Source organism: Lissotriton helveticus, chromosome 12 (assembly GCF_964261635.1).
Source record: "Lissotriton helveticus chromosome 12, aLisHel1.1, whole genome shotgun sequence".
Taxonomy (NCBI): domain Eukaryota; kingdom Metazoa; phylum Chordata; class Amphibia; order Caudata; family Salamandridae; genus Lissotriton; species Lissotriton helveticus.
The window spans coordinates 727,170,330-727,184,819 of NC_136073.1; the positions used below are offsets into that span (position 1 = coordinate 727,170,330).

The window sequence follows — 14,490 nt, forward strand, 5'->3', positions numbered from 1 at the left end:
CTCATGCTTGCTACTTTCTATAGCTAGTTCAAGGCGCTTAGCCGTCTTGTCCTGTCACTCAATCCAGAGTGGTGTGATGCATCCATTAGTAGTTGTCCTATTAAAAATGTGTCAGGGGAGTTTTGATTAAAAATAAAATGTGAAAAATAACTATTTTTGGGGTGTTTTACTTATTGTTTAGTATTCAATTCCATAAAAAGCTGCTCTGCGTGTTTTTAAAATTTCTTTTGTCTCTTGCATTTCTCAGTCATTAAAATATTCATTTGAGCTTTCCTAAAATGTTATGCAAGTTGTGTGTATATGTACTGCTTTCAGGCTTTCCGACAGTTAGAACTGGGTGATCAGACAACAGCCCTGCACAAGCAACATATTTATTAGCTTTAATTTCTGCACAGTTTCATGCTTGCCATAGTCTAACATCTTTGGAATTCTTATGTTTTACAATGTTTCTTAGAAAAACAAGAAGTGATTGGTGGAATGCTTACATTCCTCTCAGCCATCAGTAATTACTTTAGCACTTCCCAGTACTTTTACTTTTGCTTTGCCCACTAAGCCTCTGCAGACAGAGACCAGCCATTATACAGACATGACTTTGTCCTTCTCAGTAGAAAAAGTGCAACCCAAACTGCCTGAAGTGTTCCCCTGCAGATGCAAACAAAAGAAACCCGAGATAGATCGTTTCAGCCTTTTTAAACATCGTCAATAAATCATTGCTTGAATCTAATGGTACAGTAAGTACAAGAACCACTACTGGCCGTCTTGTGGTGGAGGCACTTTTTTTGTTGTCCTTTGTTCTTGGTTCAGTGTTGGGGCACCTTTCACCGTTCATAGTTTTTTTTTCAAGGACATTTTTGTCCGTCCACATATTGTTGATGGGTTTGACGGTGAAAATGCACTTACCACCATCATGAAGTGCCCAGTCATGGAAGAGGAGCAGAACTTGTCAACATTTCATAACTGGTGGAGCCTTCAGCTGAGGATTTTGTGCCCTATCCAGCATCATGAGGATAATGCTGTCCTCACTTATCTACCAGACGGGATTTGAGGTGCTTGCCCTTCTGTTTTGGTGGCCCCTTCATCAAGTTTGAAAGAACCCTTGGAAAAGAAAGACCACTGGACCACTGGATCCAAATATAAAGTACTTGGAAGGACAATTTCAGATATAATGCCCACCAAAGGATGAATGCTTCAGAAAATTCCATCCCACAGATGAGATTCATGGTTACCTCACCCGTCCAAAGAATAGCCTTGAAACCCCAACCTTAATGAAGCGGAATAAATGGAGAAGCATGTTTACCAGATAGTCCCAGAGGTCACTCCAAATGCCCTTTCTTCTGCATCTCCTGATTGCTTCATAGATTTTGGGATTTATTTGTGAATTACATCATATCCTTCCATGTAGTGACAAGGTAGCAACATATTTTAAAATTGAGGACTTGACCTTCCAAGTCAGACCCCAATTTTACTATCAAAGGCGAGACCGATGGAGGCTTTGCAACCAGGTATTCCAGGATGTGCAATTTACATTTAAAGAAATGTCCTCCCTCAGTAGGTCGTATGAGAAGAAACAGCTACTGATTTAGATCCCAATTCTATGAGAAGGAATCCAGTTTGGATTTCATTGATTGTAGCTGAAGCCAAGAAGAGGTTTGAAGTCACAAGCGGCTTGGCATTTTCTGTTCCCTTTAAATGGCTGGAGGATGAACAGCCTAAATAAAGGGGTGCCTTGCTTTCTTCACTATTATATGGGTGGATAGCTAGCTACTCTACTCTTCTACAGGGCTACAATTGTATCTTATGGAACATCTGCTGCAACTTATTGAGCACCTCCATGGAAGGGGAATTTAATGAAATGTTGAAAGAGGACATGGCCACCTCTATGCAGATCATAAAAGCAAACAATAACACTTTTTCAGTTCACAGTTGTTGCTGTGGGTTCTCAGTGAAATATCTCACCTTCCCAACACCATCCCATTCAGGCAATGGGGACCAAATATTTAAAGTTGAAGCTAAAACGTTGAAGTATGTGGGACTTTAAATGAACAGAGAATTTTGCAAGATTCGGTTTAATTGCAGCTGCATAGAGTAGCAGCAGTTAGTCCCCTATTGGCAGAGGGAATTGCAGCAACACCTGATACAGCAACAAAACAGATTTTACACCAGGCAAATAACCCCCTTCTTTCTTTCTTCCCACTTTATTGGTAAGTTGAGGTACTCTGGAATAGTCCAGTTAGAGATACAATGGCATTTGCAGGGGTAGAGCTACTAGTGTGTTGACAAGGATGGAGTGCAGGGACAAATGACAGAAATCCCTGTGGAGTGAAAAGAGGAGACAACCCGGTTGGTAAACAAAAAGGGTCCACCTCCAAGCATGAACAAGCATTAGGAATGCATTAGGGCTCGGGTTTGTTTTAAGTTAGAGATAATGGCATTGTAAATGGCAATGTGTTTTAGGCACTCTGCACTACCACTCTGCACTCTGCACTACCAATCTGCACTCTCAATCTGCACTCTGCACTCTCAATCTGCACTCTGCACTACCACTCTGCACTCTGCACTACCACTCTGCACTACCACTCTGCACTACCACTCTGCACTCTCACTCTGCACTACCACTCTGCACTCTGCAGTACCACTCTGCACTACCACTCTGCACTACCAATCTGCACTCTGCACTACCAATCTGCACTACCACTCGCACTCTCAATCTGCACTCTCGCTCTGCACTACCACTCTGCGCTCTGCACTACCACTCTGCGCTCTGCACTACCACTCTGCGCTCTGCACTACCACTCTGCGCTCTGCACTACCACTCTGCGCTCTGCACTACCACTCTGCACTCTGCACTACCAATCTGCACTCTGCACTACCAATCTGCACTCTGCACTACCACTCTGCACTACCACTCTGCACTACCACTCTGCACTATCACTCTGCACTACCACTCTGCACTACCACTCTGCACTCTGCACTACCACTCTGCACTACCACTCTGCACTCTGAACTCTCAATCTGCACTCTGCACTACCACTCTGCACTACCAATCTGCACTCTGCACTACCAATCTGCACTCTGCACTAACACTCACACTCTCAATCTGCACTCTGCACTACCACTCTGCACTCTGCACTACCACTCTGCACTCTGCACTACCACTCTGCACTCTCAATCTGCACTCTGCACTACCACTCTGCACTACCACTCTGCACTACCACTCTGCACTACCACTCTGCACTATCACTCTGCACTACCACTCTGCACTCTGCACTACCACTCTGCACTACCACTCTGCACTACCACTCTGCACTCTGCACTACCACTCTGCACTACCACTCTGCACTCTGTACTACCACTCTGCACTTTGCACTACCACTCTGCACTACCACTCTGCACTTTGCACTACCACTCTGCACTTTGCACTACCACTCTGCACTACCAATCTGCACTCTGCACTACCAATCTGCACTACCAATCTGCACTCTGCACTACCAATCTGCACTCAGCACTCTGCACTACCACTCTGCACTCTGCACTACCACTCTGCACTACCACTCTGCACTACCACTCTGCACTCTGCACTACCACTCTGCACTACCACTCTGCACTCTGCACTACCACTCTGCACTCTGCACTACCACTCTGCACTCTGCACTACCACTCTGCACTCTGCACTACCACTCTGCACTCTGCACTACCACTCTGCACTACCACTCTACACTTTGCACTACCACTCTGCACTCTGCACTACCAATCTGCACTCGCCACCAGACACGGCGGACTCGTGGAAAATTAATGAAGTGACCTAGAGGGTGAGGATGGGATACTCCGCTACCATCGAGTTCGTAGAAGAACAAGATTACATACGAAAAACAAGCAGCACTGAAAGCATCACTTTCGCGATCGCAATTGTTTAAACAAGCAGCACAGAAAGCATCACTTTTGCGATCGCAATTGTTTAAACAAGCAGCACAGAAAGAGGTCACTTTCGCGATCGCAATTGTTTAAAAAAACAAACAGATCTGATGCATGTGATTCTCTACATTGCTGGCCGGCTGTTCATGCGCGCACACAGAGCTGAAGGGAAAAAAAACACAGCAGTGCACACGCTCCCAGCACCATCTGCCTTCAATTACCGGCACCTCGGACAGATGGTAATTGAGGATTTATGTATTCTTCTGCGCGTGTCCGAACACTTTATGCAGGAAGTGGACATTGACAAATTCCTAAGTCCTATGGCGTGCTGCCTTACTTAAACACAGCCTTGCCTGGACCAATTACCATGCACATGGCAAAATACCACACGCAAAAACCGCGCGCTTTCTGGAATGTGGCAGCCCGGACCCCTTTCAGAATTCTTTTTTATTTTTCTAATACATAAGAGCTCGGAAGCTCCGCCCCACTTCGTGGTGACGTAGGCCCGAGCCCTAAAAAGGGCATACATAGAAAGGAGTCGCAAACCCCCTACCCATTCCTATTTAATGAGTGACCTTTGTGATCCAAAAAATAAATGAACAGGATGTCTTTTATTTTTGTTTATTTTTTTTACTTGGGGAACATTTGCCAAGATAAATGTGACTTTCTTGGAATTGGAGGAAATTGGTGTCCGGAGAAAGTTCTTTTTAGTACATTGTTTTTCACAATCTGATTCAAAATTATCAGATTGAGCACTGCAAGTGAGGACTATACAGCAATATTTTTTTTTAACTCTGAGGTTCTCCATTTGTCAAAATATTTTAAACAGATTAAAGTACAGACATTCTGTATCCAGGTTGCCAGAGCCTTAGTCCAAGGACAATGTTTTTGCTGGATTAGCCACAACGTTTATTATGTGCCTTTCCAATGTTCCCAGAGTTAATTGGCTAATTGAGGAACTGCAAAGCAAATAGGATCTTTATTATTCCAAAAGAGGCGTGTTATTGGCAGTACCCAGATCTCCCCCTTTCAACTAACCACAGAGATTTCATGCTATTTGAAAAGACTCTCCAGGATGTCGTATCCGATCCAGCACAACAGCATACCAACTTAACATTCTGCCTCCTAACTCCCCACACTGTAGTAACTTGAATTTTGTTGATCACTACATAACCATCTACGAAGTATCAAATAACTTCTCCACTCAATAATCTAATGTATTCTGGCAGAAGATGTCTCCCTTCTGGTGTCAGGAGAAGCTGGCGGTCTTAAAACTGGCCAGATAGAAATGATACTACCTTCCCTTCTGCACTTGTATAAAGTTTGCTTACAGGTTTCCTCTAATAAAGTACATTTCACTGCTTTTGCTGCTTAGGGTAAATGTACTGCTCTGGTACATTGTTCCCTAATTACTTGATTATAGATTTTGCCGGTGCTCCTAGAAATGTTACCCTTCCCCAATCCATGAGAATTAAAATATTGTGCTATGTAAAATGATGGGAACTAACTATCACTTGTCCTGAAAGATCACAATTTTAGTAGTTATCCCAACATGAAGGGTATTCAACGAGCTTCAGGCTTTAGCAAAAAGTAACTTTACTCTGCCCTTCATCGCAACTAGATTTCTGTAAGCTACCTCCTTTCTTTATGCAAAGGTAATTACAGACTTTCACATTAATATTGTTTTGCTATCCTTCTTATTAAACCCTTCTGCCCTGGAAAGATCTTTACACACTTTGAATTTTTAAAAGGCCCGACAGTAATGTTTAGAAAAACATTGTACACTTGGCTAAGCTATGCTTTGTAAATTACGCAACTGTTTAAACTGGTTTTGCAACCCTCCAGCAGCGTAACAAAATCAAGGTGAACGAACGGCTCACTCTAGAGAGGGGAAAGCAGCCACTGCTGTTCTGTGAGAACTGTGCCCCACAATTCTCTCTCTATTAGTACATATATTGACTCCAGAACATATACCCTAGTAGGTCAGTCTCCCTTTGTTACCTTTTTGCTTCTCATCACTGTGCTATTTTGCTCTTTGTCCAACAAACTGTTGATTGCACGTTCTATAGTTACAAAAGTCACTGAGAATCCCATAGTGAAGAAGAAAAGGCACTCACTAATGCTGCTACTTCATTGTTGGTATTTGTGCTCAGTTCATAAACATCCCACCCATCTTACAGAGGAATGATTGAGCTGACAGTATTGGTCACTGTCTCAAATGCTTGCCTCTGAGATAAGCAGTGATCGTCTAGTAAAAAGTTTTTGTCTTGGCATGGCAGACTTACCCTTACAAACTTCCTAGTTTAGCCCTGTGATGCCCATTACATTTGATTAGTCACCCCCTTTATTTGTAGTACTTAGGAATAGCAGAAGTGTTATCCACTGTGCTATTTTAAACAAGATTTGCTATTAAAATTAAGTCTTAAGCGTTAATTTCTTAAAATCTCTAAAAACAAATCCTCTGACTGGGTCTGCTGTAAATGATGGAACAGGACAGCTTCCAGAATTATTTAAGTGTCAGTGACATTTTTCATTTGTTATAACCTAAGCAATTGAGTACGATTTCCTTCTCAGTTTTTTTTATTTTTATGACCTATCTAAGGAGGGGTGTACCTAATATGACTAGAGCCATAAATACTGTGTGATAGAGCCATGTTGTCTTGTTTCATTCATTATTTTCACATTTGAAAAACTGTGTGCTTAAAAATGTCTGGGATGCTATTGATGAAATTGATAAGAATACCTACATTGCAAAATAGAATTAAAAGAGAGTACGTCATTTTAAATTTTTGGTCACAGTGACGTTTGATAGAAAAGTAATACAATAATCTTGTCTGTTAGGTCACATTAGACATGTAGACTAGAGTATATCATAATAAATTGTTTCCAGATACTCATGACTCTCTTCTGAAAGGAATTTTAGATTTCCACGTAAGCCAAAATATTTTGCATCATTTTGCCGTAATCATTCACCACTTTCTTTTTAACCTTCTTTTTATTGAAATTTTAAGAGCAGGTACATTTTGATATGTCTAGACCATTGGTAGGCGGTAGGGCCTGGATGTTGGCTCCAGAGCAGATACACAAGTGGGCCTGCGGAATCTACAGTTGAAATCATGTACAGGTTTTTTCTGGGATTTTTGTCTACAGGCTTTCATACTCCCCCCTGTCCCTCCATGCCTTTGGGTTTTGAACTTGCTGCTCTATTTTAGTTTTTATGGCTAGCTATGTAGCAAGTAGATAAGATCCTTGCTTTCCCATGGTTTTCAAAATAAATTGATGGCTATCATGGGACAGCTTTCTGCAGTAAAGTGGTAAAGATGCCTTTTCCATAAAAGTGGAGGACAGAAGGAGACACTTAATGAATGATGTTGTATTAGGTTTCCAACCCAACTTAGGGTCATCAAAGCAAAGAGATGTTCTCAATTGTTTGTTGTTGGTCATGTTTGAAGATGTAGAATTGGGTTAAAGGGCAAGCCTTTGTTTTGTTTGTACTGCATGGCCTCTTTCAAAACGGGCTAAATATGTCCTAGTTGCATTTTCGAGTGGTTGTATGATTGTAATCTGGACAATTACAATGTTTAATATTCCCAGGTGCATTTGGGTAAACAATTTTCTCTTATTCAAGCTCTCCTGTTTCAGCGTTTATGAAATAATGAAAATGCCCACTGCTATGCAGCTAGAAATTACATTAAAACTACTGCATACACTCTTTGTTACTCAGTAGGGCTTTAGATCTTAATAAATCTATCTGGGATTGTGTTGTTCATTGACCTTGATTGTGATACTTCTCTTGAAGATTGAAATTAAAAAGTGTATTGAAACCCTCCAATTGTTATGCTTTGGTACAGCGCTTGTAGTCCTTTTTTTCTTTAATTTTGTGACACGTTCTTCTATTTACCTTCTCAGCATTACAGCCCTTCAGTAATCACATCACTTGATGAGCAGGACACCCTCAGCCATTTCTTCCAGTACCGGGGAACTCCACCTCATTTTATGGCACCACTGGCTCCAGTGATGGGCGGTTCCCACAGCACATCCAGCTCTTCCGGAAGCCGGATCAGTAGCATTATCTCCACAACCGCTCTACGAGAGAGCCACTCAACTATAAGTAGCACAACCACAGAAATTCCAGGTGGCCGCTCAGACATTATTTCATTGGATTAGAGCCAGCTGTTGTTCGGGACAAGATAGGTGGCTGTTTGGAGGACCAGTTGCACATCTGTTGTTGACATGCGAGGTAGTTTTCAACTATCAATGTTTTTGTTTTCCATCAATGGATTGACCGATCAGTGACTAATGAGCTTGACTGCAAGTCTCTGCCTGATCCCAAAATCTACCTACGTTCCAGGAATTCCCTAAGAATCAATCTTTCTGATTGCATTTTCTACCGAAGATTTTTATAATGTTTTTTAAACTGCACCTTTTATTTATTCAAAACTAGAAGAATACTAAAATCCTGTGATGAAGGCAAGAGTATTTCCTCTCTTTTGACTTGAAATATGAAAAGTTTGTTGTGTACCTTTTACCAAGGTTGACCTTACAAGTACAGCTGGTCACCTAAGGAATTTCCATCAAGTTGTGATTTCTTTTGTAAGAACACCCTTGTATAAAAGTAAAATGCTGCTTTGGAAGATGTCTCTAGATGTGTTTAGGATGATCATAATAATTTCCACCTCAATTTCTCATAAATTTACCCAAGATAGTACTTTTTGAAGGCAAACATGGGAATATAATTGATCAGTTTTTCCTGTTTGATCTTGTGCTTTGGATTACTGGCTGCATGAAGGGTTGTCACAATAGTTTTAGAGCACGATTGGGCACTGACACTTCACCAAGTAGATGGTAAGGTATAATAAACAAAGGTTTGAAGGTGTGCCACCCTTTAAAAATAGAGGTGTACATTTAAAATTGGATTGTGCGCCTGCTTCCCTAGACCGGGCTTTATGAAGACATTTGTTACTACGACTCTTGGTTCATTTTTCGATACTTAATATTACAGGGTCTAGGCCCTAACTTGGAAGAATGCCATCATTTAAATGGGTATCATTCTTTGAATGTCCTTGTGGAAAAAAGTTGCTGGGCTAATGTAAGTATATTTCAGAGTGCATGACCTGGGGTACTTCTTGAAATACATTTTTATTACTGAATGATGCTAAACCAAGTTGTGAGAAGTAGATGTTCTCACTCTTGGAAAAGTGTTTTCTTATTCTGTTAGTGAGATTTATAGTGTGGTAGCTGGCACACCTGATTCATTCCCAAATCCCTAATCCATGCAATAAGATGAACACAAAATGTAAAACAAAGGTTTTGTTGGTACATAGTCCATAATGTGGTAGGGTAAAAACATAACCATGAGAAATCAGAACTTTGTTTTGTTAGAATCACTGCAGAGGACGGAATTTACAGCAGCTCAGGTCAAGTTGAAACGTCTGGTCTTCCCAAAACCATGACATATGTGAGGTGCACAAACTGTAACTCACAGGAGAGAATGCGCATAGCAAAAGGTTTAAACTTGAAAATAACATTTGTTTGGTATAAATTATAAAAGTGGTTCACATTTGAATTGCACAATAATTCCTTGATTGAGGTATCGCAACATGGTTAAATTATCATTAATATTTTGTGCATGAATGTGTGTTTGGTGTGTAGTGCCTTATTTGCCATTATCCAGAGTTTTCGAAGTCGGGGTGGCTTAATTTAAAACCTCAAATCAGAGTATTCTGGGTTCAATTTGACACAGTAAACAAGATTTTGTTTTAGGATTTTTGTTGAGAGTTACCCTTATGTGCGCACCAATCTGTATATACTGCAAGTCTGACCACCTTGGTTACTCAGAGTTATCTAGATATTGTTTTAGACTGCTTTCTATGTCCTCCAAGAAAAAGGTATTTCCAAGACAAAGTATAACTGTCTTATCCAAGTGTAGTGTGAAGTGGCTAGATTCAAAAGCTATTAGGGTTGACAGAGTGAATCGACTGTGATTGCGACAAGCTTCGTCGATGAACTATTGATTTTTTTTAATTGAAATATGGCCATTATGCAGAGGGTTGTAAAACAAGGTTCCTATCCAGAGTTTTTATCAAAATGTTTGTTTAGATGTTTTGTTTTGCCTTTTCCTGTACAAGAGGATATGGCATGATTTTGTTGTATCCATTTTTGTGATGCTTTTTTGTTAACATAGAAAATAATGAATGGAATAACATCCCCTAGTGTGATATCTCTTTCACTGGCTGTGGTAAGGCTCTCTCTTGACTATTAATGGACGTCATGCCAAGTGCCAACCTTACTTTACCTACACTTTTTTCTTTTTTTGCATAATTGCTTCATACTTCTCTATGCTGAGAAATCCTTCTTGTAGTCACAAAGTTATTAAAAACCCTTAGGTAGAGAAGGGCAATATACATTTCTCCTTAGTCAAACATCTTCCAACCAAAACAACTAAATTAAGTATTAGTAAAAAAAAGAGTAATAAATCATAGACGCCCTAATTTAAACAAAAAATACTGGAAGATGTTGGAGACACATATTGCAGTGACTTCTTAATTTGAGATGTTACTTTATTGTTATGTGTACAGTGCTACAACCTGTAGCACTTGAACCTCTGCCTGTTCTGCTAATTTAATGGACTGTGGAGGCCTGTTTTATTGTGTGTGTTGCAAAGTGCATGTTGTTCCAGTGAAAACTTGGTTTTATCAATCAACCTGTTAGCCTTAGGCATCTAATCATTAATGTGGTGCTAAAAAGAGATTCTAAAAAATAACCAAATGGAATTCTGAATGCATAATTGTGCAGTAGTCCGGACCTTCTCAATGATTTCTGATGTGTTTGAGCACTCCTTGACATGCTGGTGATTGTTTCGTCCTTGGCAAGTTTCATCATTCTGGAATTACCCACATACTATGCATGGTCCTAGGACCTTGAGAGTGATGTAAAAAGATTTTGCAGGTCATAAATAACATCTTTGCGCTTTTGGATAACTGGTGCTCAAGCTCAGCCAACCTGAAAAGGACAGTTCTAGGGCTTCAGTTGAGTGAGGGAGGTTGGTCTGTTGCTAGTCTCTGAATAATGGAATTTTAGAAACAGAATTTCATGTAGTAGGCTTTTTAAGTGATATACTCTGTAAAGTCTCATGAAACCAATTGCATATATCTCAGAGCTTACTAGAAGGTTGGTTGAAATCGACGTACATTACCTGAGTAAATCTACATTGCATCTGCAGGTTTTAAGAAGTTCACTGCAACCTTCTAAGCTGTATCAAGGAAATGCATAGTTTCAAAAAATCAGTGTAATTATGTCTGTGATATAAGACTACATTGGTTCTGGATGTAGATGGCAAATGCCTTCTTTTTATGGACATTCTGAAGTAGTTTGGCAAGTCTTGAAAGTATGACTTCATACATCATCAGGTTCATACATCATCAGGTGATGAGCGCAAGTTGTGCCTCAGATCTTTTTTACTAATCACTTTGAAATAGAAAATGTTTCTTGTTTGTTTAGCAAATGATGAGCTTTGCATGTTAAGCGTATTGTGCAAATCTTTAAGCCTGGTTACCCCTTGCAAGTTTTCAAAAACATCAGATTTTTGGAAAGTTCCTCTCACTGTGCTTTGAATGTCACGTCACAAGGCATATCTTTTCATAATGTCAGTACCAGTGACTGTAGTTTCAAACGAAAATATATATTTTTGGGTCATAAACCTCAAGATAGTATTTTAGAGTCTTGGCAAATCCTTTGTCGGCATAACTTTTGAAATATGATGGTAATTTAGGTGGGAAAGGTAAGACAGATTTTTCGGTATTCCAGTTTGGTGGCTTAGTGCATCAAAATAACTTTTTGTTGGGAGTCAAATACTTTGGTTTTAGAAAGTGATGCACAACTATATTAACTGCCCTTTTTTCAAGGTTACATATTTTGAAGAGGAAAAACTAAATTTCAAAATGCTACACATTTTACAACATTTTTGCTGATATGTTTTTTAGACCTCTAGATATTTAAAACAGTTTAATATTGTTTGGAGCTGCATAGAATAGTCTTTTTCTTTTAATTGTACAGATTTCTATTTTTAAAACGGGTGCAGTCGGCCCATAGAAATTTGCAGCTTGGATTGTTGTGCACAGAGATGTACAGACATCCTGGTTGCGATTTGTAATTGTTAAAGAAAATGACAAACTTTTTAGATGTGCGTATTTTTTTGATATGTATTTACAAAATGCAAACCTGTACAGAAATCCAAAAATAGATCTATATATTTTCATTTGTCATTTTTCCTTTTCTTTCCTCTTTGTACATACCAAACTCTTTAAAAGAAAACTGTTCAGTCTCGGTTTCTCCTGTGACTTAAAAATGAAGGTTGTTGTGATGTTCAAGGTCAAATCGATATAGAAAAATGTACTTTCCTGTATTGCACATTGTTTTATGTATTTAAATGTACACAGTTGATTTCATCTTTTGTAATGATATTTAGTATTTGCCTTTTACAGTTCTTTAAATATATAAGCTATGGTATTTTGTGTGTGTTCGTTTAATCTGAAGTAGTTCTTCAGTCCTTGACCATATGTTGTAGTTTTAAGATTGTCACTCAGTGTGCCTACTGATACTACGAGCAGTTAGAAACAAAAGTACAACATTTTACTTGATATAAGAGATCTTTGGACCTTTTCCCCTCTCTGCCTAAGCCTCACCTTGAGGGGAGAGCTGGAAAGAGTAATGGTTTGGGCAGGAACTTGGACATCAATATAGAATGATTGTTGTTCTTATCCCAACTCAAATTTACACCCTTGAAGGCACTCCTTCTTCGCAAGCCTCCTCACATCATCTTGCTTGTTAGCGGGCTAAGGTTTTTGTGCTGCTCTTCCAAGATTGAATAAGTAAAATATTTCAGCCAGTTTTTTAGGTTGTTTTGAAGCTTGACAGAAAGGGTTTGGCTCTAAAGCATATATTTAAGTATAACCTTACAATACAAAGTGTTGGAGCTAGTTTCAACAGTAAAAGACTAAAACCCCGAAGATGGCAGCACAAAAATTAAACATCAAATCTCAATAAGGGTATTCATTGTTAGTCTGTCAAGATGAGAGCAATGCTGTATTATCAGCATTACCGATGACTATGCAAATAATTCCCATTTAGACCTGTTTGTTTATTTATGTCACTTGTGATCGTGAAAATGTTGCAATGAATCGTGTCTCATGGACCAAGGTTGAATATCTCTGCTTTATACTCACTGCTATTTATTTAGTAATAAAAATAAAAACCTCTAGATTTATGTTACTTTTCTAAGGTCTGAAGTTGTTATTCACATCTGCATCTAAAGTTGAAACAACCCTGATGGGAATTCCATGTATTTAATTTATTTCACAGGCTGTCCAGATCTTGAAGAGATTGTAAGTTGGTCCAGTTCAAATTTTGTCGGACATGTCACATTGCTTCAGTTACCACTAGCTGCTTTGCAGCAAGAGCTTACAAATATCTAGCTCGTATTATTTTGATATGAATCTTGTAAAATATTTAACAAGGTCTTGTTAAGATTTTGTGATTATGATTTGTATAAACATGCTTTTGCTTTTTACTTCCTGAATTAAATTTATTTCTGTTTGTGGTTAGTCTCCACATGGAAGAAGGAATAAAAAAGCCTCAAAATGCAGAACTCTACTGTAATACTTAGGTTTTTTTCTAATGGTGTCAGGTGTAGCCTTTGCTTGTTTACTGCAGTAAACCAGTTGGAAAAAAGTATGAATTGTTTGGGGTTGCACAGTATCCTCACATTCAGCAGTGCAGTGTGGGGTGGACAATCTAGGAAAATTGCTTGAACAGCTACTTTTAACTTACTGACCATCGCACTTTTGTAACCATTTGCTTTAAGTGCTATAAAAATGCACACAAGCGTTATCGCCACTGATAAAAATTAACATATGAATGTAGAAAATTATTTAACTTTGAGAAGCAGTAAAAATTGATGGAGTGAATCCTTTCTGATAGATACTTCTAATCACAGATTCCTCATCTTGTGAATTTTCCTCAAGTGTTAGACTGGATCCGGAATCTCAAAAGTAATACTCCTGCATGTCAATAGGTGACGTAATGTGGCTCAGCGCACGTGTTCCCACTTCAGAAGTGATGAGTGGGCTGCACGTAAGCGCCACTCCAGAGCTCTGATGTCAGTTCCATTTTTCTACACCGTCATATGCGGATCCGGAGATTATTTCTCTTGTCTTTAACAAGTATTTTTCTACAAAAATGTTCTAAAAGGAACAATGCATGACCTCCCAAAACGGCTGTGTTTTAACCTTGCAGGGATGGTTGCAAACAAGTGTCTATGTCAGATCCCGACACAGTATGTCTGTGTTGCCTCGAGTTGGAGCATGGTATCTGGGCCTGCAACGACTTTTCCCCGATGAACCTGCAGGGGACCGAGAGGCGATACTCTGTTGCAAAGCATCTGAAAACTATGTAGTGACCAGCTGAAGTCAAAAGGAAGGTTCAGTTCTTGCTCCAGAAGACTATCCAGTGGCAGGTACTTATTGCAGTCAAAGTCTTTGGGAAAGTCTATAAAGAAGCACAAGAAATCGAAGTAGGGAT

General features: G+C 39.5%; 1 protein-coding gene across 2 annotated transcripts in view; it reads left to right on the top strand.

Moving 5' to 3' along the window:
* PIAS3 (protein inhibitor of activated STAT 3) overlaps positions 1-13,177 on the top strand; it is a 324,307-nt gene extending 311,130 nt beyond the window's left edge. Inside the window, exon 14 of one of the 2 annotated variants that reach the window (XM_078670587.1) lies at positions 7,822-13,177. In XM_078670587.1, the coding sequence (XP_078526713.1) occupies positions 7,822-8,079 (258 nt within the window). In that variant the 3' untranslated portion in view covers positions 8,080-13,177. The remainder of the gene's footprint in view (positions 1-7,821) is intronic. The other variant, XM_078670585.1, reaches the window with a different exon arrangement.
* Positions 13,178-14,490: the final 1,313 nt, after the last annotated feature.